This window comes from Salvelinus namaycush, chromosome 6 (assembly GCF_016432855.1).
Source record: "Salvelinus namaycush isolate Seneca chromosome 6, SaNama_1.0, whole genome shotgun sequence".
Taxonomy (NCBI): Eukaryota; Metazoa; Chordata; class Actinopteri; order Salmoniformes; family Salmonidae; genus Salvelinus; species Salvelinus namaycush.
The window spans coordinates 35132243-35158537 of NC_052312.1; the positions used below are offsets into that span (position 1 = coordinate 35132243).

The window sequence follows — 26295 nt, forward strand, 5'->3', positions numbered from 1 at the left end:
AAATTGCTTATTTTCTTGTATATATTTCCCGTTTGAGTCCATAATAAGTACAATCTGTGGCTTGTGTATGTCCTCAGTGGGTGTGGGGGGATTGTCAGGAGGGATATCAGGGTGGCTGACGGGGGGGGCTCAGAGGGGGTGGGATCCACTGGGCTTGGGGTTCTTAATTTGTCTGTCCTGCTGTGATGTCGAGGCTATGGTAAGGGGTAGACTGTTCTGCTGTGGTGTCGAGACTTTGGTCAGGGTCTGAGGTGGGCTGTTCTGCTGGCTTCTCTGCGGTGGTGGCCACAACACTCACTCAACATAACCAACAAAAATGGGTCACAACTTCTGGAGCTCTGTCGCACGCTGGGTATGTACATAGTCAATGGTAGGCTCCTACGGTAGGTACACCTATAGTTCATCTCTTGGCTGTGGTACTGTAGACTACTTTATCACTGACCTCAACCCAGAGTCTCTCAGAGCGTTCAAAGTCAGCCCACTGACTCCCCTATCAGATCACAGCAAAATCACAATCTACTTGAACAGAGCAATACTCAATCATGAGGCATCAAAGCCAAACGAACTGAATAATATTAAGAAATTATATAGGTGGAAGGAAAGTAGTGTAGAAACCTACCAAAAAGCAATTAGGGAACAACAAATTCAATCCCTTTTAGACAACTTCCTGGACAAAACATTTCACTGTAATACTGGTGTAAACTTGGCAGTAGAAAACCTAAACAGTATATTTGACATCTCAGCTTTCCTATCAAATCTAAAAATGTCAAACAGAAAACAGAAGAAAATGAACAACAATGACAAATGGTTTGATGAAGAATGCAAAAACTTAAGAAAGAAATTGAGAAACCTGTCCAACCAAAAACATAGAGACCCAGAAAACCCGAGTCTACGCCTTCAGTATGGTGAATCACTAAAACAATACAGAAATACACTACGGAAAAAGAAGGAACAGCACGTCAGAAATCAGCTCAATGTAATTGAAGATTCTAACCACTTCTGGGGAAATTGGAAAACACTAAACAAACAACAACATGAAGAGTTATCTATCCAAAACGGAGATGTGTGAGTAAACCACTTCTCAAATATTTTTGGCTCTATAACAAAGAACAAACAGCAAAAACATATACATGATCAAATACAAATCTTAGAATCAACTATTAAAGACTACCAGAACCCACTGGATTCTCCAATTACATTGAATGAACAAAAGGACAAAATACAAACTCTCCAACCCAAAAAGGCCTGTGGTGTTGATGGTATCCTCAATGAAATGATAAAATATACAGGACACAAATTCCAATTGGCTATACTTAAACTTTTTAACATCATCCTTAGCTCTGGCATCTTCCCCAATATTTGAAACCAAGGACTGATCACCCCAATCCAAAGTGGAGACAAATTTGAACCCAATAACTACCATGGTATATGCGTCAACAGCAACCTTGGGAAAATCCTCTGCATTATCATTAACAGCAGACTTGTACATTTACTCAGTGAAAACAATGTACTGAGCAAATGTCAAATTGGCTTTTTACCAAATTACCGTACGACAGACCACGTATTCACCCATGTACACAAACAACAAATGTGCGGTTACAATTTTGCAAAAAACACACCCCACAGGGCCTTGGGGTGAGAAAGGGATGCAACTTAAGCCCCACCCTCTTTAACATTTATACAGTTGAAGTCAGAAGTTTACATACACTTAGGTTGGAGTCATTAAAACTTGTTTTTCAACCACTCCACAAATGTCTTGTTAACAAACTATAGTTTTGGCAAGTCGGTTAGGACATCTACTTTGTGCATGACACAAGTCATTTTTCCAACAATTGTTTACAGACAGATTATTTCACTTATAATTCGCTGTATCACAATTCCAGTGGGTCAGAAGTTTACATACACTAAGTTGACTGGGCCTTTAAACAGATTGGAAAATTCCAGAAAATGATGTCAAAGCTTTAGAAGCTTCTAATAGGCTAATTGACATAATTTGAGTCAATTGGAGGTGTACCTGTGGATGTATTTCAAGGCCTACCTTCAAACTCAGTGCCTCTATGCTTGACATCATGGGAACATCAAAAGATCTCAGCCAAGACCTCAGGAAAATAATTGTAGACCTCCACAAGTCTGGTTCATTCTTGGGAGCAATTTCCAAATGCCTGAAGGTACCACGTTCATCTGTACAAACAATAATACGCAAGTATAAACACCATGGGACCATGCAGCCGTCATACCGCTCAGGAAGGAGATGCATTCTGGCTCCTAGAGATGAACGTACTTTGGTGCGAAAAGTGCAAATCAATCCCAGAACAACAGCAAAGGACCTTGTGAAGATGCTGGAGGAAACAGGTACAAAAGTATCTATATCCACAGTAAAACGAGTCATGTATCGACATACCTGAAAGGCCGCTCAGCTTGGAAGAAGCCACTGCTCCAAAACCGCCATAAAAAAGCCAGACTACGGCTTGCAACTCTACATGGGGACAAAGATTGTACTTTTTGGAGAAATGTCTTCTGGTCTGATGAAACAAAAATAGAATTGTTTGGCCATAATGACCATCGTTATGTTTGGAGGAAAAAGGGGGAGGCTTGCAAGCCAAAGAACACCATCACAACCGTGAACCACGTGGGTGGCAGCATCATGTTGTGGGGGTGCTTTGCTGCAGGAGGGACAAGCGCACATCACAAAATATATGGCATCATGAGGGAGGAAAATTATGTGGATATATTGAAGCAACATCTCAAGACATCAGTCAGGAAGTTAAAGCTTGGTCGCAAATCAAATCAAATGTATTTATATAGCCCTTCGTACATCAACTGATATCTCAAAGTGCTGTACAGAAACCCAGCCTAAAACCCCAAACAGCAAGCAATGCAGGTGTAGAAGCACGGTGGCTAGGAAAAACTCCCTAGAAAGGCCAAAACCTAGGAAGAAACCTAGAGAGGAACCAGGCTATGAGGGGTGGCAAATGGGTCTTCCAAATGGACAATGACCCCAAGCATACTTCCAAAGTTGTGGCAAAATGGCTTAAGGACTACAAAGTCAAGGTATTGGAGTGGCCATCACAAAGCCCTGACCTCAACCCTATAGAAAATTTGTGGGCAGAACTGAAAAAGCGTGTGTGAGCAAGGAGGCCTACAAACCTGACTCAGTTACACCAGCTCTGTCAGGATGAATGGGCCAAAATTCACCCAACTTATTGTGGGAAGCTTGTGGAAGGCTACGTGAAAAGTTTGACTCAAGTTAAACAATTTAAAGGCAATGCTACCAAATACTAATTGAGTGTATGTAAACTTCTGACCCACTGGGAATGTGATGAAAGAAATAAAAGCTGAAATAAGTCAGTCTAAACTGAGTTTAAATGTATTTGGCTAAGGTGTATGTAAACTTCCGACTTCAACTGTATCAACGAACTAGCGAGGGCACTAGAACAGTCTGCAGCACCCGGTCTCACCCTACTAGAATCTGAAGTCAAATGTCTACTATTTTCTGATGATCTGGTGTTTCTGTCCCCAACCAAGGAGGGCCTACAGCAGCACCTAGATCTTCTGCACAGATTATGTCAGACCTGGGCCCTGACAGTAGATCTCAGTAAGACAAAAATAATGGCCTTCAAAAAAAGGTCCAGTTGCCAGGACCACAAATACAAATTCCATCTAGACACCATTGCCCTAGAGCACACAAAAAACGATACATACCTTGGCCTAAACTTCAGCGCCACAGGTAACTTCCACAAAGCTGTAAACAAGCTGAGAGACAAGGCAAGAAGGGAATTCTATGACATCAAAGGAACATAAAATTCGACATAACAATTAGGATCTGGCTAAAAATACTTGAATCAGTTATATAACCCATTGCCCTTTATGGTTGTGAGGTCTGGGGTCCGCTCACCAACCAAGAATTCACAAAAGATACAAACACCAAATTGAGACTCTGCGTACAGAATTCTGCAACAAATATCCTCCGTGTACAACATAAAACACCAAATAACGCATGCAGAGCAGAATTAGGCCGATACCCGCTAATGATCAAAATCCGGAAAATAGCTGTTATATTCAACAACCACCTAAAAGGAAGCGATTCCCAAACCTTCAATAACAAAGCCATCACCTACAGAGAGATGAACCTGGAGAAGAGTCCCCTAAGCAAGCTGGTCCTGGGGCTCTGTTCACAAACACAAACAGACCCCACAGAGAAAACAAAACGATAATTACTTGACATATTGGAAAGAATTAACAAAAAAACTGAGTAAACTAGAATGGTATTTGGCCCTAAACAAAGAGTACACAGTGGCAGAATACCTGGCCACTGTGACTGACCCATGCTTAAGGTAAGCTTTGACTATGTACAGACTCAGTGAGCTTAGCCTTGCTATTGAGAAAGGCCGTTGTAGGCAGACCTGGCTCTCAAGAGAAGACAGCCTATGTGCACACTGCCCACAAAATGAGGTGGAAACTGAGCTGCACTAAATGTCATTCTGAAAACCCTCCCACTTGCTGGCCAACATATTTTCTTGAGGAGTTTATATTCAATAGGGTTTTCAGTAGATTTATCTTAAGCCATCCCTTTAAATACGGTGTACCTTTTAGTTCAAATTTTGTTGACAGGCTAGAATATATCGAGAGAACCATTTCAAAATATTAGGGATAAGTGAAAGAAAGCCATCTCAATATATACATATTTGTCTCAGTTTCAGCACCAATTGGTAGATTTAAAAATACTCTGGTCTTGTAGATTATTTAGGTTTAGGAAAGTATTTATGAAACATGAAAAACAGATTTAGAGATACTAGAGATACGCATGAAAGAAAGAAAGTGGTGGTTTGATTCGTTCTGAAAATTGCCACATTCTTTAACCCATGGTAATGTTGTAAGATTAGTGTACATATAATTATAATAGGGAGAATAGTGTATAATAGTAGGCTATACCCTCATCTATTGCCTGCACTAATCATGGAACTGTGGGATGCGGCCTGGTCTTATAGACTAAACGTAACATAGTAAAAGTAAATCCGGGACCCCCAAATTAGTATGATATGTTACGTTTTGGTATGGTTACAGGGCCGTGACGTCATTTACAGAGGAAGCAAATGAAGGTAAACAACATGTCATTAAATGGAATAATAATGTCGGCTATACCAACTGAAGGGAACTAACAATAGTTGAATATGTGTGGTTATTATGTCTACTGGCAGTCAACATTGATAGTGGCTAATATTTAACATGATAGAAATAGGAAATAGAGAAAGTCGGGGTAGCCTATAATTAAGATATTTGAGAGTGCACATCCCTACAAGTTAAAAGGCTGTACAATTTAAATTCTGCGTAATGGCACAGCATTTCATAAACTTTACTGTGGGAAAGTTATATGTTGATATGCTTAAATTTGCTGCCGTATGACTGGTTTCACATTTGTCTTCAGCGATTATAAGGTTAAATGGATCAACAAGTGTCATTTATACTTACAATTCCCTTATCCAAATGTATGACTCATTTACCTAGCTCTTATCAATAGCTCTTATCAATAGCTCTTATCAATAGCTCTTAACAAGTTGAAAATTCGAGTGCATGGAGAACCGTGTTATTTCTATCGGGGAAAAAATAAAGTAGATGTTTTTTCCACTTGGAACCAGTAGGTTCATTAGACTTTATTTGCGTGTGAAAGTGGTGGAATTATTAGGGAATTAAGTCGAGGTCAGAATAAGGCGTATCTGTAGACACACCTTCATTTCATCTCCACCCCAAACGAATAGCGTGTGAATAGCATGCTGTTCTCATGCTAAAGTTCAAGGTCAGAATATGCAATGAGAGAAAAGTGCATAAAAAGGGAATTATGTTCCATTTACACATTCTTAACTCAGGTCGGAAATCCCCCCTTAGAGAAAAGCCATGATTTAGCCCAAATCACTCGAGTATCAGTCTCTGGAGCTCTATGGCCCCTGCCCCTCCACCCCCTCCCAGGATCGGCCTCTCATTCTGGGCCGTGTTTTCCAGGCCTGCTGGGTGTCAGCTGGAGTAATGAGATATTTAGCAGAGAGAGAGAGGGAGAGAAAGCCCCGTCTCCAGGGGGAATGCGCTCTAACACAAGAGGCCCCTGACTGACTCTCCTCCGAATGCAATTTTCTCCCTTCTTTATCTCTCGTCTGCTCGTCAGAATGAAGGGAGGAAATAAGTGCTGGAGAGAGGGAGTAAATATGGCTGAGCTGCCTTCAGCTAAAGAGACATGTTCATCGGCTGATAGATACAGTCAAACCCTCAGAGATTAACACACAGTGAGAGACACACACACCCACACTCAGACAGACACACAGACACAGAGGCCAGCCCTATAGTATGATAGAGAGGTGATATATATGCCATCTGGTTAGGATGGCGATCACAGTATGAGCCAAACCCCATCACAAACTCCCTAACTGAGTCTGAAAACTCGCCTCCAACTAAATGTTTCAATTAAAAGCTTTTTATTCTCCCGTGGCAGATTGTGTGTTTGAGCAGGTTTTGCCCCCCAGTTAGGCTTTGATTTCAGCGTGAGTAATGTACTGGTGTGATATGATAGATTATAATGTCTGTGGTTTAGTGTCCTCTGTAGTTAAATCACCGCTGCTGTGTCTTTTATGTTACAGCTCACTGTTTAGCGTGTGTGTGTGCGAGTTATCTTCTACTTTTTTAATCAAATTTTATTTGTCACGTGCGCCAAATACAACAGGTGTAGTAGACCTTACCGTGAAATGCTTACTTACAAGCCCAACAATGCAGTTCAAGAAATAGAGTTAAGAAAATATTTACTTAACAAACAAAGTAAAACATTTAATTAAAAGTAACACAATAAAATAATAATAACCAGACCATTTACCAGTACCAAATTATTTTGGGTTATCCAATATTCAATATTCAGACTCAAACACAGTACTGTCATCAGCAAAGACACAAACACACACACGTAGAGGACACACACACACACAGTGAGAGAGAGAGAGACACACACACACAGAAACACATGTACCTCATTTACGGACACAATGGTCTGATTCTCTCATTCTCTCTCTAAGCTCTCTAAATCTCTTTCTCTCACCTCTCTTGCACTCGTCTCCCTTTCCCTCTGACCATCTCTGTTCTCTCTCTCTACCTCCGTCTCCCCGTCCCTCTTTATCTCGCTCTTTCTTTCCCCCACTCCCACTCTCCGTGAGATGATGAAATACTTTTAGAACTCAGGAAATCGCTTTCTGTGGAAATAAACCTATTCTGGACTGTAAGATAACTGTCCCTTATGGGAAGCTAGTCTCTTCCCCTTAGTTGTGTGTGCTTATTAGTGTCGTGTTACGTGTGTGTGTGTGTCCGCGTGCATTGTACGTATGTTGTGTTAGGTTTAGTTTGTAACCAATTCCTTGTGAAACCAATCAAATGTTGGTATATTTTGAATATGAATTTAGAAAATTGCTCGTGCAATACTGAACCCTGTCTCCCCCTTCTCTCCCACCCTCCCTCCTCCCTCCCCCAGGGCTGCTCGTCTCCCATTGTGGTGAAGTTTGCTGACACGCAGAAGGACAAGGAGCAGCGGCGCCTGCAGCAGCAGCTAGCTCAGCAGATGCAGCAGCTCAACAACGCCACCACCTGGGGGAGTCTGACAGGGCTGGGCGGCCTCACCCCGCAGTATCTGGCTGTAAGAGGACACGCCGCGTCGCCCACCCCTTACTGCAGCCCCGCAGCCAACGCATCCGTCGCCGCCGCAGTCAGTGCCACCCTCCCCGCCCCCCACTACCCTCCCTGCCGTCGCCAACCGCCGACCCCCCCCCCCCCCCCCCCCCCACGCCCACACACCCAGAGTGTCAGACCCTGCTTCCTATCCCTTTCCCCCTCTCTTCCCCCCTTAAGAGTGCACTCCCCCCTCCTTCTCCCTCTCTCAGGGGGTGTAGCCGTGACAGGGAAATGAGGCCTTTGAATCATAGGGGTCAAGGTTCAATGGGCGGGGCCAATCGCTGGTGCGATCCAATAAGAGGTCTTTCCCATGTCTAATATCGTCATCCTATTGGGTCACAGCGGTGATTGATTGACAGATTGGCACGTGGTGTTCAGAAGCCTCATTCCCCCTCCCTTCTTCAATACTTTATAGCATTTCAGAACCCCCCTCTCAACTCATTCTTAGGACCCCCTTCCTTCGGTAGCCTCTTTCAGAACTGACCCTCTTCCTCTTTCACCCTGAAACCTTCTGTCCCCAACTTCTCTGAAACAGACCAGTCTACTCTTCCTTGAGTCCCCTTCATCACAGCTAGGATCTTTCCTGAAACTGTAAACGTGTAAATAGGTGTACTAGGTGTACAAAGTTGTAAATGTACTGCAGTAAATGTACATAAGCCTTTGAGGGTTTTTTTGACAGTTACTCTCAGTGTTCTATTCTGAAATTGTACATGTCTCAGTGACTCAGTGGTTAGATGCACAGTAGTAGATGTCATATTCAATGTTTATATAGCCTATAGCCCACATGCAGTAATGCTACCAAGATCATGATGATACTAGCAGAGCTGAGATAGTGAGGGTGATCACTGTTTCTATTTCCAATCCTTCCTCCTCACTCTGTTTCTCTCTCTCTTATTATTTTCCTATCTTTTATCTCTCTATCGCTCCTCTCTTTCTTTCTCCCTCAGTTGCTTCAGCAGGCCACCTCCTCCAGTAACCTTGGAGCCTTCAGTGGGATCCAACAGATGGCAGGTGAGTCCAGTAGATGTACACACACACACACACACACACACACACACACACACACACACACACACACACACACACACACACACACACACACACACACACACTGAGTGATATTGTAGAAACTATGTAGTTTTCTAAGATGTCGCTGTTGTTCAGATGAGTCTGTTATCCATCAGGACAGAAGAGTGTACTTGGCCTCAAAGGAGGGATGTTTAGTCCGGCATTAAGGCAACAGAGAAGGAAAATAGAGAGAGATGAGATAGGAGCTCTGCTCACTGTTTCCCCCTGCTGGTCTCCTTTGTCTTTTCCTCTGCATGTTCTCCTACCCACACTCCCACCTATCTCTCCATCCTTTATCCTCTTTATCCCACTCCTTTGTCTCTATCTCCTCTCCTTCTTTCCTTCAATTGCTTTCTCTGAATCCCTCACCCTACCATCCCACCTACCCCCCCTCTTTCTCCCGTCCTCCTACGCCCTGCCTCTCTCCCTCTTGCCGCCTCACTCCCACCCTCTCTCCCTCCCTCTCTCTCTCTTTCTCGCTCTCTCCCTCTCCTTGGGTGCTCAGTAAGCTGTCAGCTCCTAATTGTAGACTGTTTAGCTGGCTGACAGAGAGAAGCAGAGGGGGAATATTTATAGCAGCTATCGGCACAGGAGTACTGTAATTGCCAGCACCGCTGAAGGAAAGAATACATTCTAATAAGTAGTGCAAAACTCGACGGATTTCAGGAACTGGTTGTTGCAGGGCAGAAATAATGTATTCCTAAAGTAGTAAGCTCATTGGCTCAAGTTTTTAAAATGTGTATCTATGTCTTGCAAAGTAGGTGGGTTGAGCGTTCTGGACTTGGGGACATTTTTAAGAGACCGTAATGTTGGTTGATGTGGTGTAGTTGAGTGAGGATGGGCTCTGAGGATCTTTTACCTCAGTGAATGGCTGTTAGAACTCTCTCTCATATACACACACACACACACACACACACACACACACACACACACACACACACACACACACACACACACACACACACACACACACACACACACACACACACACACAGCTACAGAAATGCTCAGGGACTTGGAACTGGAAGCGAAATCGCGGCTGCATTCCGGAATCCTTTTGGCCGTCCATCTGTCGCTGGGCAACCGTACATGATTGGCAGTAGATGTGAGACAGCTCAGTGACATCTGGTCCCAGTCTTCAGCATGAGGAGTCGGAGAGCTGTGAGAGGCTCAATTACCCCAATGAGCATTCAATTAGAGCCAGCTAGCTAGCTAGCGCTTACGATAGAGCCCCGGCCCAGCTCAGTCCAGGCGGCATACAGAGGCTCCCTAAAGCTATACAGCCCAGAGTACACAGCACAGCCTAGCACAGCACAGCCTGCCAGCTGTATAGCCCCAATACTGGAGCTTCCTCTTTCTGATACAGTTGAAGTAGGAAGTTTACATACACCTTAGCCAAATACATTTAAACTCAGTTTTTCACAATTCCTGACATTTAATCCTAGTAAAAATTCCCGGTCTTAGGTCAGTTAGGATCACCACTTTATTTTAAGAATGTGAAATGTCAGAATAATAGTAGAGTGAATGATTTATTTCAGCTTTTATTTCTTTCATCACATTCCCAGTGGGTCAGAAGTTTACATAAACTCAATTAGTATTTGGTAGCATTGCCTTTAAATTGTTTAACTTGGGTCAAGTTAAACAAGTTGAATTTTGGTCCATTGCTCCTGACAGAGCTGTAGGCCTCCTTGCTCGCACACGCTTTTTCAATTAAATTCTGCCCACAAATGTTCTATAGGATTGAGGTCAGGGCTTTGTGATGGCCACTCCAATACCTTGACTTTGTTGTCCTTATGCCATTTTGCCACAACTTTGGAAGTATGTTTGGGGTCATTGTCCATTTGGAAGACCCATTTGCGACCAAACTTTAACTTCCTGACTGATGTCTTGAGATGTTGCTTCAATATATCCACATAATTTTCCTACCTCATGATGCCATCTATTTTGTGAAGAGCACCAGTCCCTCCTGCAGCAAAGCACCCCCACAACATGAGGGGGTGCTGCCACCCCCGTGCTTCACGGTTGGGATGGTGTTCTTCGGCTTGCAAGCCTCCACCTTTTTCCTCCAAACATAACGATGGTCATTATGGCCAAACAGTTCTATTTTTGTTTCATCAGACCAGAGGACATTTCTCCAAAAAGTACGATCTTTGTCCCCATGTGCATTTGCAAACCATAGTCTGGCTTTTTTATGGTGGTTTTGGAGCAGTGGCTTCTTCCTTGCTGAGCGACTTTTCAGGTTATGTCGATATAGGATTCGTTTTACTGTGGATATAGATACTTTTGTACCTGTTTCCTCCAGCATCTTCACAAGGTCCTTTGCTGTTGTTCTGGGATTGATTTGCACTTTTCGCACCAAAGTACGTTCATCTCTAGGAGACAGAATGCGTCTCCTTCCTGAGCGGTATGACGGCTGCATGGTCCCATGGTGTTTATACTTGCGTACTATTGTTTGTACAGATGAACGTGGTACCTTCAGGCATTTGGAAATTGCTCTCAAGCATGAACCAGACTTGTGGAGATCTACAATTTTTTTCCTGAGGTCTTGGCTGAGATCTTTTGATTTTCCCATGATGTCAAGCAAAGAGGCACTGAGTTTGAAGGTAGGCCTTGAAATACATCCACAGGTACACCTTCAATTGACTCAAATGATGTCAATTAGCCTATCAGAATCTTCTAAAGCCATGCCATAATTTTCTGGAATTGTCCAAGCTGTTTAAAGGCACAGTCAACTTAGTGTATGTAAACTTCTGACCAACTGGAATTGTGATACACTGAATTATAAGTGAAATAATCTCTGTAAACAATTGTTGGAAAAATTACTTGTGTCATGCACAAAGTAGACGTCCTAACCGACTTGCCAAAACTATAGTTTGTTAAGAAGAAATTTGTGGAGTGGTTGAAAAACAAGTTTAATGACTCCAACCTAAGTGAATGTAGACTTCAAGTGTAAATGTTTTTTTTCAGGACAGGTGCTCTCTGCTGTTTGACATTCCAGATGAAGTGTAGACATTGCACATGAATAGCTTCCTTAGATCTCAGTCTTTATGAACAGGTACAGTAGAGAGGTTTGATATTATAGATAGCGGTTCTGTCCATATTAAAGTGATGGTATACTGGTAGCGTTGATGAGTCTTCTGCTCTGTTCTGCTCTCTAGTGCCCCCATAGCTGTGTCTCCTAGTCTTAGTCATCCTCCAGGGCCGTCAAACTCAACTCTGGACCTCGAAGCCAGTTCCACTGCCTTGTTCCATTGTTGCCCTCTAAGAAGGGACTGATTGGGTGCAATTAATTATCAGGCAGATCAGAACACCAGCAGGCTCTGGACCCCGTAGGGTGGGAGTTGAACACCCCTGCTCTTGGGAATAGTGCTATAATCCTCCCTGTTTTGCTTGATTAAGTGGCATTAGGCCCCCATCTGTGTGTGTGCGTGTGTGTGTGTGTGTCTGACTGACTGACTGAGTGTATAGAGTGTGGGGTCAGATCAGTGTCTCTCGACTCAGCCGAGCCTGATTGAGTCATCTGCTCCACTCTAAACCCACAAAGTGACAAAGCCACTCAACAGCGCTGCCCTCCATCCGCAGAGTGGAAAAATACAGTGTGTTATACAATACCACAGGGAATACTTCTAGGACAGCACATACCGTGGCCTTCATCATGGTTTATCAGAGTGTTAGTGTGTAACAATGGTCCGACTGAAGAAGATGAGCTCTTCTAGGGTCTGTCTGGTTCCTCTTCAGGTTTCTTTCTCCTTTAGGAGTTTCTCCTTACCACTTAAGCACTCTGTGACAAATTCGTTTCTTAAAAAGGGCTATGCTAATAAGATTACAAATTGTCTTATAGAGATGTGTTTTACAAGAATGATGTTGTTTATCAGGATGACTGGTTGGAACAAGTTTTTCACAATGTGCTACTAAATATATTTATAATGTCCAGGTTGTGAAGTGAAGAACAGAACTGTATTTTCTTGGAAATAGAGATTATTTTCTGAGGTTAACGGCATGTATATGAGTAGGCAACAACAGACAGCTGGCGGATGCACACGTGTTGTTTATCGCATGAGAAGTCTGCACTGTGACTGCGTCACACACACACACACACACACACCTCCTGTCCAGACCGGTCGTCACGGCAACCACAGAAACGGAACATTCTGATCAGGCTGTTCCGGAAGAAGAGAAGACAGAAGATTTCAACGCTTGTTCTTTCACGCTGTCAGACGGGCCAATCGGTACACGAGCGCCTCACTAACCAATCATACTAGCGCCTTCTCTTTATTGGTCATACCGGGTTTAGCCATCTGGTCCAATGAAAACTGTTAGTGGAAAAATAATCATCCTAACCCCCTTAAACCATTCACCCAGGTGCCAAAGTTTTCTTCATGGTGTCTCGTTCATGTGATGTTGTGTGTGTGTGTGTGTGTGTGTATTCATGGTACTGTATATACATTCAGACTGTATATACGACACATACCTCGCATTTGACAAGGTGTCCGCCCCTCTTTCCTGGGTCCATAGGAGTGTTATATAAACGGGCGTACTTTTCTCTGTGAGTTGGTCGTTGGCGCTCCATTGCTCTGTTCTACAGAGTGAGTCTGTCTGCCTTATGGAGCCTTGTCCAGCTGTCTCTCAGTAAGCTAAACAGCACTTCAGCGTATGTCCAATCTACTACGCCATATTTCTCTATTCACACACACACACACACACACACACACACACACACACACACACACACACACACACACACACACACACACACACACACACACACACACACACACACTAACTGCTCACATACACACTTTCTCTCTCACACCCACACACACACTACTGTCACACACATTGCAGGGTGCGAGGTTGACCACCCCTGGAGGTGTTTAATGGTCGTTACTTTAACATCAGTCAGAAGCTGGCATGGCCTCATTAATTATGCTTAAGTGATGGCCCATATGCTAATGCCATGTAGCTAATGAGTAAACCAGGCTACAGTTAGCCTACATACTAGACTAGAGTTGCATACTGTACATTATTTACTGCCTCCAGAAACTACACGGCACAGAGAGAACAAAGCTCTATGTTAATGTAGAGTCCAAATGCCTTGTTATACTACACGTTGTTATCTGTAAAAGACAACAACAGAATCAAACAGGAAGCTAGACAAAGTAGGGTAGGTGACGTCTAGAGATGTTCCACAGGTCTTCATGGAAGAGCTTGGACAGGTGGTTGCCAGTGCCGTCTCTCTTCCCCCTTGCAGGAGTTTAAGTCCAGCCTGTCCGTGTCTGTTTGTGGTCCACAGTTGTCAGGATCACCTCTGTCTTGGATTGGTCATATCTTGAAATGCACCCTAACCCCCCCCCCCTAAAAGTGAACTAAGATTATCATTGATAAGTACGATAGTATTGTATTATATTTATATAGCAGTTTCCACCTCAAGCACCATTCATGAGTAACACTCAGCTTGTCAACCAGACGCCTCTCATCTCCTTCGGCGTCCACGCGGTTAGCACCCGGTTCCGATGCGGTCCAGACGTGGTCCCCAGGTTTGACAACACCCTCTCTGGCTCCTCTCCTCCAGGTATGAGTGCTCTGCAGTTGCAGAACCTGGCCGCTTTAGCAGCGGCAGCAGCGGCGGCCCAAAACTCAGCCAGCCCCAACGCAAACCCCCTGTCCTCCAACGCGGCCTCCCTCGGAGCGCTGGCCAGCCCAGGTAACGCCGCTTCAGAGGGGGGTCAAACGCGGGGGACACCTGCCCTCCTATCCTACCACCACCATCATTTTCACTGTCGTCAGCAATACCATCCTCTTCGTCATCATTGCTGATGATCAAACCATCTTCATCATCATCACCGTCATTATCTTCGTCGTAGTCATTGCCGTCAACACCCACAAGATATCGCTCCATGGTGTGTGTCCGCCATCTCTTGTTCATGCGTCGTGCTGTTGTTACCATGGAGACCCCATGCCGTGTCCGTCCCGGCGCCTGCCTGCGTGTCTGTGTCTGACAGCACTTCACCTCCTCACCGTGTCATGTGACGTGTACACCTATACGGCCATATCATTCCGTGTCCCACGCGTTGTGTGTAAAAAAGTACTATAGCTCAATGTCGTCTGTGATCGGTTTTCGCACTGAGAGTTGGGTGTGTCTGTGGGTGGGTGTGTGTGGTTGTTTGTGTGGATTTGTTGTGCCTTTAAAGTGACTCTTGTCTCTTCGCTTCACAAGCCCTCTGAGACACGGGAACCTTAAGTGCAGTGGAGTTGTTTACGGGGGAGGGATGGTTGTTGGCACCTGTATGTGTCGTGTGTGATCTGCCTCTGGACATGGTCAGGGTCTGGCGACTAGAGAGACAGACAGCAGCAGTCAGGAGTTCTCTGGAGGAGATGGGTTCATCTAGGTCACATTGAGACACTCTTCTCTCCTTCTATTCCTCTTCTTCACTCTCCTGCTTTCTCACTCTCTGCTTTTCTCTTATTCTGCTCTCTCGCTCTCTGCTTTTCTCTTATTCTGCTCTCTCGCTCTTTGCTTTTCTCTTATTCTGCTCTCTCTCCCTCTGCTTTTCTCTTATTCTGCTCTCTCTCCCTCTGCTTTTCTCTTATTCTGCTCTCTCTCCCTCTGCTTTTCTCTTATTCTGCTCCCTCTCCCTCTGCTTTTCTCTTATTCTGCTCTCTCTCCCTCTGCTTTTCTCTTTTTCTGCTCTCTCTCCCTCTGCTTTTATCTTATTCTGCTCTCTCTCTCTCTCTCTGCTTTTATCTTATTCTGCTCTCTCTCTCTCTCTTTCTCTCTGCTTTTATCTTATTCTGCTCTCTCTCTGTCTCTCTCTCTCTGCTTTTATCTTATTCTGCTCTCTCTCTTTCTCTCTGCTTTTATCTTATTCTGCTCTCTCTCTCTCTCTCTCTGCTTTTATCTTATTCTGCTCTCTCTCTCTCTCTTTCTCTCTGCTTTTATCTTATTCTGCTCTCTCTCTCTCTCTCTGCTTTTATCTTATTCTGCTCTCTCTCTCTCTCTTTCTCTCTGCTTTTATCTTATTCTGCTCTCTCTCTCTCTCTCTCTCTCTCTCTCTCTGCTTTTATCTTATTCTGCTCTCTCTCTCTCGCTCTCCCTCTGCTTTTCTCTTATTCTGCTCTCTCTCTCTCTCTGATTTTATTTTTCTCTTATTCTGCTCTCTCTCTCTCTCTCTGTCTCGCTCTCTCTCTCTCTCTCTGATTTTATTTTTCTCTTATTCTGCTCTCTCTCTGCTTTTATCTTAGTCTGCTCTCTCTCTCTCTGCTTTTATCTTATTCTGCTCTCTCTCTTTCTCTTTATTTTCCCTCCTGTCTCTCTACTCGTTTTTCTCCATTCTCCATTTCTCCATTTGTCCTCTCTCTCTCTCCCTCTTCACCATCTCCCCTCGTCCTCTCTGCCTTGCTCCTCCAGTTCCCTGGTTGCTGTCTTTTCTGGAGTAGCCAAGTAACAGAGCGTGAATAAGAGCTTTGTTTAGTGTTACCCATCACCCTTTGCCTGTCCTGCTCCCTGCTTTCACCCAGCTGCTTAGCATAGGTTTAAATGTGAATTCTGCTCTCTCGCTCACTCTCTATCTCTCTCTCTCTCTTGTGTGTTCTGTGGATACTAGAGTTACATTATTAGTGCATGCTCAGACTCTGCTCAGTGCCAATGAAAGGCGACACTCTCCGCCAATGACATTTTGACTGAATATTAGTTTCAATTTGATAAAGACAGCCAATTTACCATTGAGAGACTGTCTTGCTTTTCATTTGTACTAAGTCTATTTTAAGATATCCTCTCTTTCTGATGCAGTGTAAGCGTGACTTTGAGGGGTGTGTGGACATTATGTCTACTGGAATATGAACACTTTCTGGACAATCAAATAAACGACTGTCTCTAAAGGACAATGGTTATTCACCCACATTGTACTTAGGGAACATTCAGCACTTATGCATGTTCTTGTCACTCATGATCTGTTCTTTTGTATTTGTGTGTGTCACAATCGTGTCTGTGTGTGTCACGGTCGTGTCTCTGTGTGTGTCACAATCGTGTCTGTGTGTGTGTGTGTCACAATCGTGTCTCTGTGTGTGTCACGATTGTGTCTGTGTGTGTGTGTCACGATCACGTCTGTGTGTGTGTGCCTGTGTCTCCATTCTAGGGCTAAATTAACCTTGTAAAAAAACATGTAAAATGTTTGCTGAGATATATCTCTGTCATACTTAGGGATCCTGAACAGGAGTCTAGTGAAGGGTCAAGTTGGTTGTCTGGCACTCTTGCTTGCGCTCTTGCCTGCCTGTCTGTCTGCTTTAGGTTTGGTCATTCCATGACCGCCTCACAAAGAAACAACCGAGTCCCTCACCTTTTCATAGCTAAACACGCATCCACAACTACTGTGTTCATCGCGCTCTGCATTCACATGTGTGAGGGATCTTTATATGTACACTGTTACCTGGGAGCTACTCTCATTTCTCTAGGACACTCAGTGTTGAATGAGGGCAGAGAGATTTACTTCCTGCCTGTCACTCTCTCAGCTCCAGTTTGTCTGAGCAGGGAGGATGTTGTTGCTTATGTCACTAAAATGTCCAATTGGATGCCTCCGCTTCTCTAATGCGCATGCTTGTCTTGCTCTTCCTTCCTCTTTCTCTCCCTCCCTCTCTTGCCCACTCCTTCCTCTCCTCCTCCTCCCCCTGGTATCCTCTCTTCCCGACAGCGGGCAACACAGCCAACTCCTCGGGCATGAACTCTCTGACCTCTCTGGGCACTCTGCAGGGCCTGGCTGGCGCCACCATGGGTCTGAACAACATTAATGCACTAGCAGGTAGCGTCAACAGTGAGTATTCACCGACCATTGGCCGCTCACCACTCATCTCACCACCACCGCCATCGCCATCACTCAGACACAGGGATACGCTGCTGTTGCAGAGGAACGTCATATCTAGAAACCACCTCCAGTCTGTGTTACAAACATTTATAATACTACTGGTAATGATCTAAAGACGGTACTCTAAACACTATCAAAGTCCACCAAAGTCCCGGATCCAAACATCTGTCACTGTGACCCTCAAACTATGCCCATGGTTGCCATGTGGCATCTCTCTGTGTCCGCTCCCTGAGAAATCACCTGTTCAGCCTGGCTTTATGCTCCAGGCTGCACCCCCTAACCCACCACATCCTCACAAAGACCACAGCTACCAATACATCCATCCATTTATTCATGAATCCATCCGCTTCCTGGTTGTGTCACACGGGGTGGTGCCTGTTGTAAGAGTGCTGCTGTTTGTGTTGTCGCTTCACGTCTGTGCGGGGTCGTGTACATGTCACTGGTGAATCTGCACACTCGTGTATAAGTAGAGGTTCATTTGTTCAACAACAAAAAAAGGAAAAACGTTTTTAGTAGAGGTGGAGAAGAAAATATTCTGCAACTCTTGAAAGAATACGGAAGTGGCCTTAATCAGGTTTTAGTGAGTCTACATTTATGAGGTGAGCTGTGTCCCAGTAGTCGTAGCAGGCCATGGCAGTGAGTTTCTCTGGCCACACTGAGTCTCTGTCCTGTCATGTCCTGCTACACCTCTGGGGGGAAGTCAAAGTGTGTAGCCTTAATCAGGGTTGTTATGACAGCAGAGATCCTGTAAAACCAGCCCATTCTCCACATATTCTCCCCTGACCTTTTCCTGCTTCTTCTACAGTTGCCATATCCGCTTTATAAATCACCCCACCGCTCAAACACGATGAGAATGCCAGTTTCACATTAATCTTCTTCCCCCTGTCCCCTCCTTCTTTCATTGAAGCACATCTCGGCTTTAATTGAATCGTAAAGGTCAACGGTGCAATTATTCCTGAATAAATGAGTGACCTATAATTTCCAGCGCCGTGGTCATCATTTACCTCTCTGTCAGATGGTGGCGGGCGGCGGGACATTTTGGAATATCGATCCTCTCAGACTGTTGCCCTGCCAGGCAGTGAAGCCACACTAACAAGTGTAGCTGTCCTTTCTTACCTTGCTGCTCGTCGTTACCTTCTAAATGGCCAAATAAGGACGGGGGCATCTCAGGGACGTGCTGTTTGATTGGTGTTTGACACTGTTGGTATGGGGTCTGATTGGTCTAACAGTAGTGAGGTGATTTCTCCTCTGTGTGGGTGGTGAAAACGACAAAGAGCGAGAGATTGAGCGATGCTATTGAGGAGATTGAGATATTGGATCTTGAGTACACTAGCGGGTTCTGAAGTGTGGATGTTAAACTCGTACATTAGGCCTTGAGTGTCTCGTGTGTGTCGTGTTGTGTGTGTGTGTGTGGGGGGGGGGGGGGGCTAGGGATGTTGTCATGGTGATATTTCAGCGACTGGCTGCTTATTTCTGCTGTGGTGTTCCAGTTTGCATGGGTCAGGCCAGGCTCTCCATTCACCTCTGTGTTACGTGTTTTAATGTCTATTACGTGTAGGACAAGTGTATTATGCGTGTGTGTGTGTGTGAGAGGTGAAATAAATATATAAATATGTTGTGCATATAGTTACATATCCTGTACCAAATGTTTTGAAATGTGTTTTACATTGCGTATGTATGTATGTTGAGTGAATGAGTGTGTATGTATGTATGTATGTTGAGTGAATGAGTGTATATGTATGTATGTATGTTGAGTGAATGAGTGTGTATGTATGTTGAGTGAATGAGTGTGTATGTATGTTGAGTGAATGAGTGTGTATGTATGTATGTATGTATGTTGAGTGAATGAGTGTGTATGTATGTATGTATGTTGAGTGAATGAGTGTGTATGTATGTATGTATGTATGTTGAGTGAATGAGTGTGTATGTATGTATGTATGTTGAGTGAATGAGTGTGTATGTATGTATGTATGTATGTATGTTGAGTGAATGAGTGTGTATGTATGTATGTATGTTGAGTGAATGAGTGTGTATGTATGTATGTATGTTGAGTGAATGAGTGTGTATGTATGTATGTACACTACCGTTCAAAAGTTTGGGGTCACTTAGAAATGTCCTTGTTTTTGAAAGAAAAGCTTTTTTTTTGGTCCATTAAAATAACATAAAATGTATCAGAAATACAGTGTAGACATTGTTAATGTTGTAAATGACTATTGTTGCTGGAAACGGCAGACTTTTTAAATGGAATATCTACATAGGCGTACAGAGGCCCATTATCAGCAACTATCACTCCTGTGTTCCAATGGCACGTTGTGTTCGCTAATCAAAGTTTATCATTTTAAAAGGCTAATTGATCATTAGAAAACACCTTTGCAATTATGTTAGCACAGCTGAAAACTGTTGTCCTGATTAAAGAAGCAATAAAACTGGCCTTCTTTAGACTAGTTGAGTATCTGGAGCATCAGCATTTGTGGGTTCGATTACAGGCTCAAAATGGCCAGAACAAAGGACTTTCTTCTGAAACTCATCTGTCTATTCTTGTTCTGAGAAATTATGGCTATTCCATGCGAGAAATTCCAGAAGAAAGTCCTTTGTTTCTGGCAATTTTGAGCCTGTAATCGAACCCACAAATGCTGATGCTCCAGATACTCAACTAGTCTAAAGGCCAGTTTTATTGCTTCTTTAATCAGAACAACAGTTTTGACCTGTGCTAACATATTTGCAAAAGGGTTTTCTAATGATTAATTAGCCTTTTAAAATGATAAACTTGGATTAGCTAACACAACGTGCCATTGGAACACAGGAGGGATAGTTGCTGATAATGGGCCTCTGTACACCTATGTAGATTTTCCATAAAAAATCTGCCGTTTCCAGCTACGATAGTCATTTACAACATTAATGATGTCTACACTGTATTTCTGATCAATTTGATGTTATTTTAATGGACAAAAAATGAAAATGTGCTTTTCTTTCAAAAACAAGGACAATTCTAAGTGACCCCAAACTTTTGAACGGTAGTGTAAAGTGAGTGAGTGACTGAGTGTGTATGTATGTATGTATGTGTGTGTGTGTGTGTGTGTGTGTGTGTGTGTGTGTGTGTGTGTGTGTGTGTGTGTGTGTGTGTGTGTGTGTGTGTGTGTGTGTGTGTGTGTGTGTGTGTGTGTGTGTGTGTGTGTGTGTGTGTACTGTATGTATAATGAGTGTGTGTGTGATTAAACACAACCTGCAGTGGAGCTCTAATGAGTAAGTGCACTCTTCTTTTTGTACTGTTGGGTTTTATGTAAAGTTGCACAAATGCTCTCAGGTATGGCGGCCCTGAACGGAGGCCTGGGCGGCGTGGGGCTGACCAACGGCACGGCGGGCACCATGGACGCGCTCACACAGGCCTACTCAGGGATCCAGCAGTATGCAGCCGCAGCCCTGCCCACCCTCTACAGCCAGTCCCTGCTGCAGCAGCAAGGTGCCGCCGGCAGCCAGAAAGAGGGTCAGTGGGCGTGGGGTGGAGCCAGGGGGCGGAGGGAAGGGACAGGGGGAGGGAAGAGGCAAGAGGAGGGTGGAGGGGGTTCTGGAGAGTTGAGGGGGAAGTGAAGGAATCAAGAGGTGGAGTGTTGGGAGAGAGGTATGCACTCCCAATACAGCCAGACCCGACTGCAATAGTCTAACTGGCACAAGAAGCTTTCTAGTGAGATTACTAATGCAACAACGATGCTAACCACGGCTAGCCAGAAACAGGTTGGGCACTGAGGGTAGAGGGGAGAGCATAGTGGGATAAAGACGTATGCATTAACTCTCTATAATCTCTTCACTCTGTATGTCTCTGGGTTTAACCCTTACCCGGTACTGTCCCGTGTCTCTCTCTTGTTAGGGCCTGAAGGTGCCAACCTGTTCATCTACCACCTGCCCCAGGAGTTTGGGGACCAGGACATCCTGCAGATGTTCATGCCTTTTGGAAACGTGGTCTCTGCCAAAGTCTTCATTGACAAACAGACAAACCTGAGCAAGTGCTTCGGTACGTCCACCAGCACAAACACACTGAAAACACACACCTGTGTATGAATGACATGTTATATTCCTGTTAGTGCACCCTCTCTCTCTCTAACTCGCTCTCCCTCTCTCTTCTCTTGTACCCTGTCCATTTCCTTCTCTGCTTCCCAGGGTTCGTCAGCTATGACAATCCCGTGTCGGCGCAGGCAGCCATCCAGGCCATGAACGGCTTCCAGATCGGCATGAAGAGGCTGAAGGTGCAGCTCAAACGCTCCAAGAACGACAGCAAACCCTACTGATCTTAGCACTAGGGCCTATCTGCTCCCATGTTACCACTGCTAGGGTAAGTCCCCATACGAGCCACGACCTCTACACAGGAACTGGGGGAGGGAAGTGGAGGGGGGGGGGGGGGAGACAACATTTGACCACCAGAGGGAGAAACAACTTTCTCCTTGAGTTTTTTAATTTTTTTTTCGCTTTTTTGTTTAGCAGTATTATTTATTATTACTATTATGATTTTTTGTATTATCTTTCACATGAATGCTTCCATTACCACCTTTATTTTGTACCACTTTTTAAAAAAGTAGCTATCATCGGTAGCTTTTTCAGTTGTAAAACATATTTAATTTTCTACGTGATTATTTATATACTGTTATGAGAAGAATTTCGTTACTCGAAAAACAGTAAGAAAAAAAAGCAGAAGCTATATGATTTCGTTTTTTCTCTTTGTGAACCTGAGGCCTGATAAAATGTTGAGATAAAGGGTTCATTTCTGACACACCACGCACCGATATGCACATGACCCTTGACCTCTTGGTGTTGGTTTCCGGGCCAACCACCGCTGCTTCTCTGACCCCTGATGCCTGCTGACAGACACCATGGAACAAAGGGTTAAAAAACGAAACTTAGTGGCCTCTCACCTGTTAGTCAGTCAACGACAGCATCCCATACACTCCTCTATTTCATTATTATCAGGACTCCGGTCATTTTCATTTCTTAATGTGAAGAATGTTTATTTCACACTAAAACAATGTTAGCAAAGTATGATTTTCTGGGTCAGATCACATTGGTCTTTGCTGAAAGGGATATTGTGTAGAACATTTTCAAAGTAACATCCAGAATCTGATGAAGGCTATAAGAAAATAAATGTATGGGTGGGAAGTTAACTGAAAATACTTGATGTTTCTTGAGAGATAAAAAAAGAAATTCAAAGTACCGAAAGCCACAGGCCTGTACATTTTATTTGTAAAAAAAGCAGTTCTATTTTTATACAAAATTTTTACGGCCTCAGAAAAAAATGATTTTATTTATTGCTTATCGTTAAGTTATTGGACTCCTATAAAGAACAGAATCCGTTAGAATAGAACCTTGTTGAGTAGTCTTCTGAAATTCGGAACTGTAGAATTCTCTAGAACAGAGCCAGGTTCACACCTCGCTCTACCTCTGCTCCCTTCACTTTCACACGCCTCTCTCTGTCTGTGCATCACATCTGTCCATCTGTGATCAGCTCTTTCTCTCTCTCTCTCTCTCTCTCTCTCTCTTTCTCTCTCCATCAGCATCGGTACTTCACCTGTCAAATTTCAACCTTTCCTTGCGTTTCGTTTTTTTGTTCACGTGTATGTTTCGTTATGTTTCGTTCGTTTGTACTGTACAAAAACTTTTAAACAGTTTCTCCCAAATGACAATCCATCCTCCTTGCTCTCTAGGAGCATGTGGTACTGATGGATATAACTTTGGGTGCTTGGTGTATGAATGTGTGATAGTGTGTTTGTACTGTAAATGTGTGTGCGTGTGTCTGTTAGTATTAATCCAAATTGTAAATCATTTTTGTACAAAAAAATGAAATAACGAGAGATAAAAAATTGCCAATTGTGTAGTGAGTGGTGTTGCCATTATGACCTGGTGGTTTGTATTGTTGTTTTGTTGTTTGTTGTTGTTGTTCCCCTGATTTTAATGCTGTAGTAATGTGGTGCCCTGGCTCTCTGTTCTGTGTGTAACTCTCTCCTCTCCCCTGTTTTCTTCCTATAGAACCCATCTCCATGCCTGTTAGCTCATCGTTTGCCTAGCATGTCTCTGTGGCGTGGCGTCCAAAAACAAAAAATACAAAAAAAGTCTCATCGTCCCGTCATTGTTTTCTGATGTCTTTTCTGAGCTCACCTGATCATAACCTGGTCTCTGCCTACTGACCTTTTGAACTTAGCTTGACCTTTTTGGACTTTTTTTGCATGTGACCTCATGTTGTTCTATTTTGAGGAGGTGGGGTGGATTGTGGATGAAGGGGGGGGGGGGGCGAATCAACGTGAAGAAGTATAGCATCATTCATACAAAAAGACTGAACTCTTACAGACAAAAACAAAACGTTTCTTTTTAAAAACAGAAAAACCCCATGGCAAAATGATTTCCATTCGATTGATTTAGTTATGTTTAGTTTCCTTCTTTTATGTTGGGTTTCGTTTTTTGTTCCTTTTTTCAGTTAAAGTAAACTTGAAAGTTCAGCACAGGGATTGGCTGTCTTGTTTCTGGCTCCACTAGCAATATGAGGCCAGAAGCGGACACTGTCAGTTTCCATGAAAAATAGACTACTTCCAAAACAGTTCTGAATAAAAACTCTGATCAATATTAGACTCTCTCAGAGCTCTGTAATTGTTTTTACATTTTTCAGGCAGTGTAAAGTTTTTTGATAAGGCCATTTTAAGTGGCTCTGTTTCTCATTAAAGTATATATAGAACCACTTTTTTCTAGAGTAGTTTAAGGTATTACAAAAATGTCAACAAAAAAAGACTTGCCCTGTTTGGGGGGAGAAATGCTACCTACGTGTCACCTTTTGCTGAACTGACTCACAGATAGACAATCCGTGGTTTAAATGCACATGATAAAGAAATGACCTATATTTTCTACTGTTTAAATTATAGAGCGAAAAAAAAGAAGAAAATACCTGTAACCCGCGTTAACGTTGGTGCTTCTTGTGAGTTTAGTTTTGGTTTCATTACAAGTCTAACGGTCTTAAGTGTCTCATGTTTTTAAAGAGAAGACTAAAAAAAAATCTGTTTACTTGAACAATAGACAAAGCCTTTCATATGAATACTATTATAATTCTTCCTTTTGTCTTTTTTTTTAAGCAGTCCCGATTTGCTAAATTTCTTGTTGGGTAATTAGCTATATAAAATTCCTAAAAAATATATATATGAATATATAAATATATATATATATAACATGTCGGCTTGTGAAGCATCAATGTTAATATAATTTTATTTCTATCGTGGGAAACAATATTTAGATGTGTTTTGTTGTTCATTATAATGTGATTTTCTTTTCTTATAAAGAAAAAAAGAGTTTAGTGCCAAATTCTGAAGGTACATCCTGTCTATAGCGCGTCAGTGTATTTCTTGTAAAATTATTTGATAACATGGGTATTTTATTAAGTGTTTTGTATGGATCCCTCATATGTAAAAAAATATATAGATTTAAAAAAGAGTTTGTTAACTTGCTATTCTGTGGTCTTGTTGCCTGAAACTGTTCATGTTTTGCTTTTTTTGTAAAGATGTAAAAAGTGCCCATGTGTCATATATATATATATACACACACTCGCACGTGTACACACACACACACACACACACACACACACACACACACACACACACACACACACACACACACACACACACACACACACACACACACACACACACACACACACACACACACACACACTCATGCAGACCTCACAGTTGACTTTACTTTGTTGTTGTGTATGAGAGCCCCTGAGTGTGAGAGCCTCTACAGTCCAGTTTCCATGTTCCTGCCCACCAGTCTTTATATTACTGTTCACACGCTCTCTCTCACATACGTCACTCACACACACAGTTCTCACATGAGCCATTATACAGAGAATTCTGCAAAGCCTTATCACAAGCCCTTACATGAACACACTCACATTCTCGCCATACACTCTCGCTTCGTCCTTTCACTTTGACAAATGTAAAGCCTTATTTTAAGCATCTCTCTCATTATAACCTAAATCAAGGACAAGTTTTTAGTTGAAGTTGCTACAGACTGGGATGGGGGCATGGTTATTTGCTGGTCATGTTTGTGTCACCTCAAGCAACATGAATGTGTTGCTTTCATGAGGTAAGTGAAGGGCAAGACTTTCCCACACAAGCCTCATACCCTCCCCAGACCCAGACAAAACAATGTTGATAGTACAGAATGCTTTTCAGCTGTTTGGTTTTGTTGCTTCTACCATTGACAGTTTCTTATGGACATGTACCAGTATTGGTAATTACACCATTATTACAACAATATGTTTGCCCTGTTGTAAATGTTGTGTAATGTAGTGTAACTGGCCAAAACAGTGTTGAGATGCCAAAGTATTATGTCAAGATTCTCATAGTCAATCCGTTTACATGACACAATGCTGTCTGTCCGTCAGTCTCAGTATTCTGTAAAACTGCCCCCGATTCCCTTCCCTGGAAACCTAGTTTACGGTCTGCAAAACGCAGCACTATTTTATACAAAAACTCACCAGTCGCCTTAACCAGGGAGTGTTGTATCGAAAGACTTGTCTAATAGGATCTAAAATCTGTATGTAAGTAGGTGGTGTTTGCCAAGTCTAAGTGTACTGTATTGTACTGTACCTCCAGCTTCTCCAACTCTGGGTAAGCATGTCACCATTTTGTCCCACAACGCA

General features: G+C 43.3%; 1 protein-coding gene across 5 annotated transcripts in view; it reads left to right on the forward strand.

Moving 5' to 3' along the window:
* LOC120049350 (CUGBP Elav-like family member 2) overlaps positions 1-21907 on the forward strand; it is a 77325-nt gene extending 55418 nt beyond the window's left edge. The window contains exons 6-13 of one of the 5 annotated variants that reach the window (XM_038995607.1): positions 7502-7663; positions 8646-8709; positions 14339-14470; positions 17000-17002; positions 17454-17573; positions 20911-21108; positions 21490-21633; positions 21780-21907. In XM_038995607.1, coding sequence (XP_038851535.1) covers positions 7502-7663; positions 8646-8709; positions 14339-14470; positions 17000-17002; positions 17454-17573; positions 20911-21108; positions 21490-21633; positions 21780-21907 — 951 coding nt within the window. The remainder of the gene's footprint in view (positions 1-7501; positions 7664-8645; positions 8710-14338; positions 14471-16999; positions 17003-17453; positions 17574-20910; positions 21109-21489; positions 21634-21779) is intronic. The other 4 variants (XM_038995605.1, XM_038995606.1, XM_038995608.1 and 1 more) reach the window with 4 other exon arrangements.
* The last annotated feature ends 4388 nt before the right edge of the window (positions 21908-26295 follow it).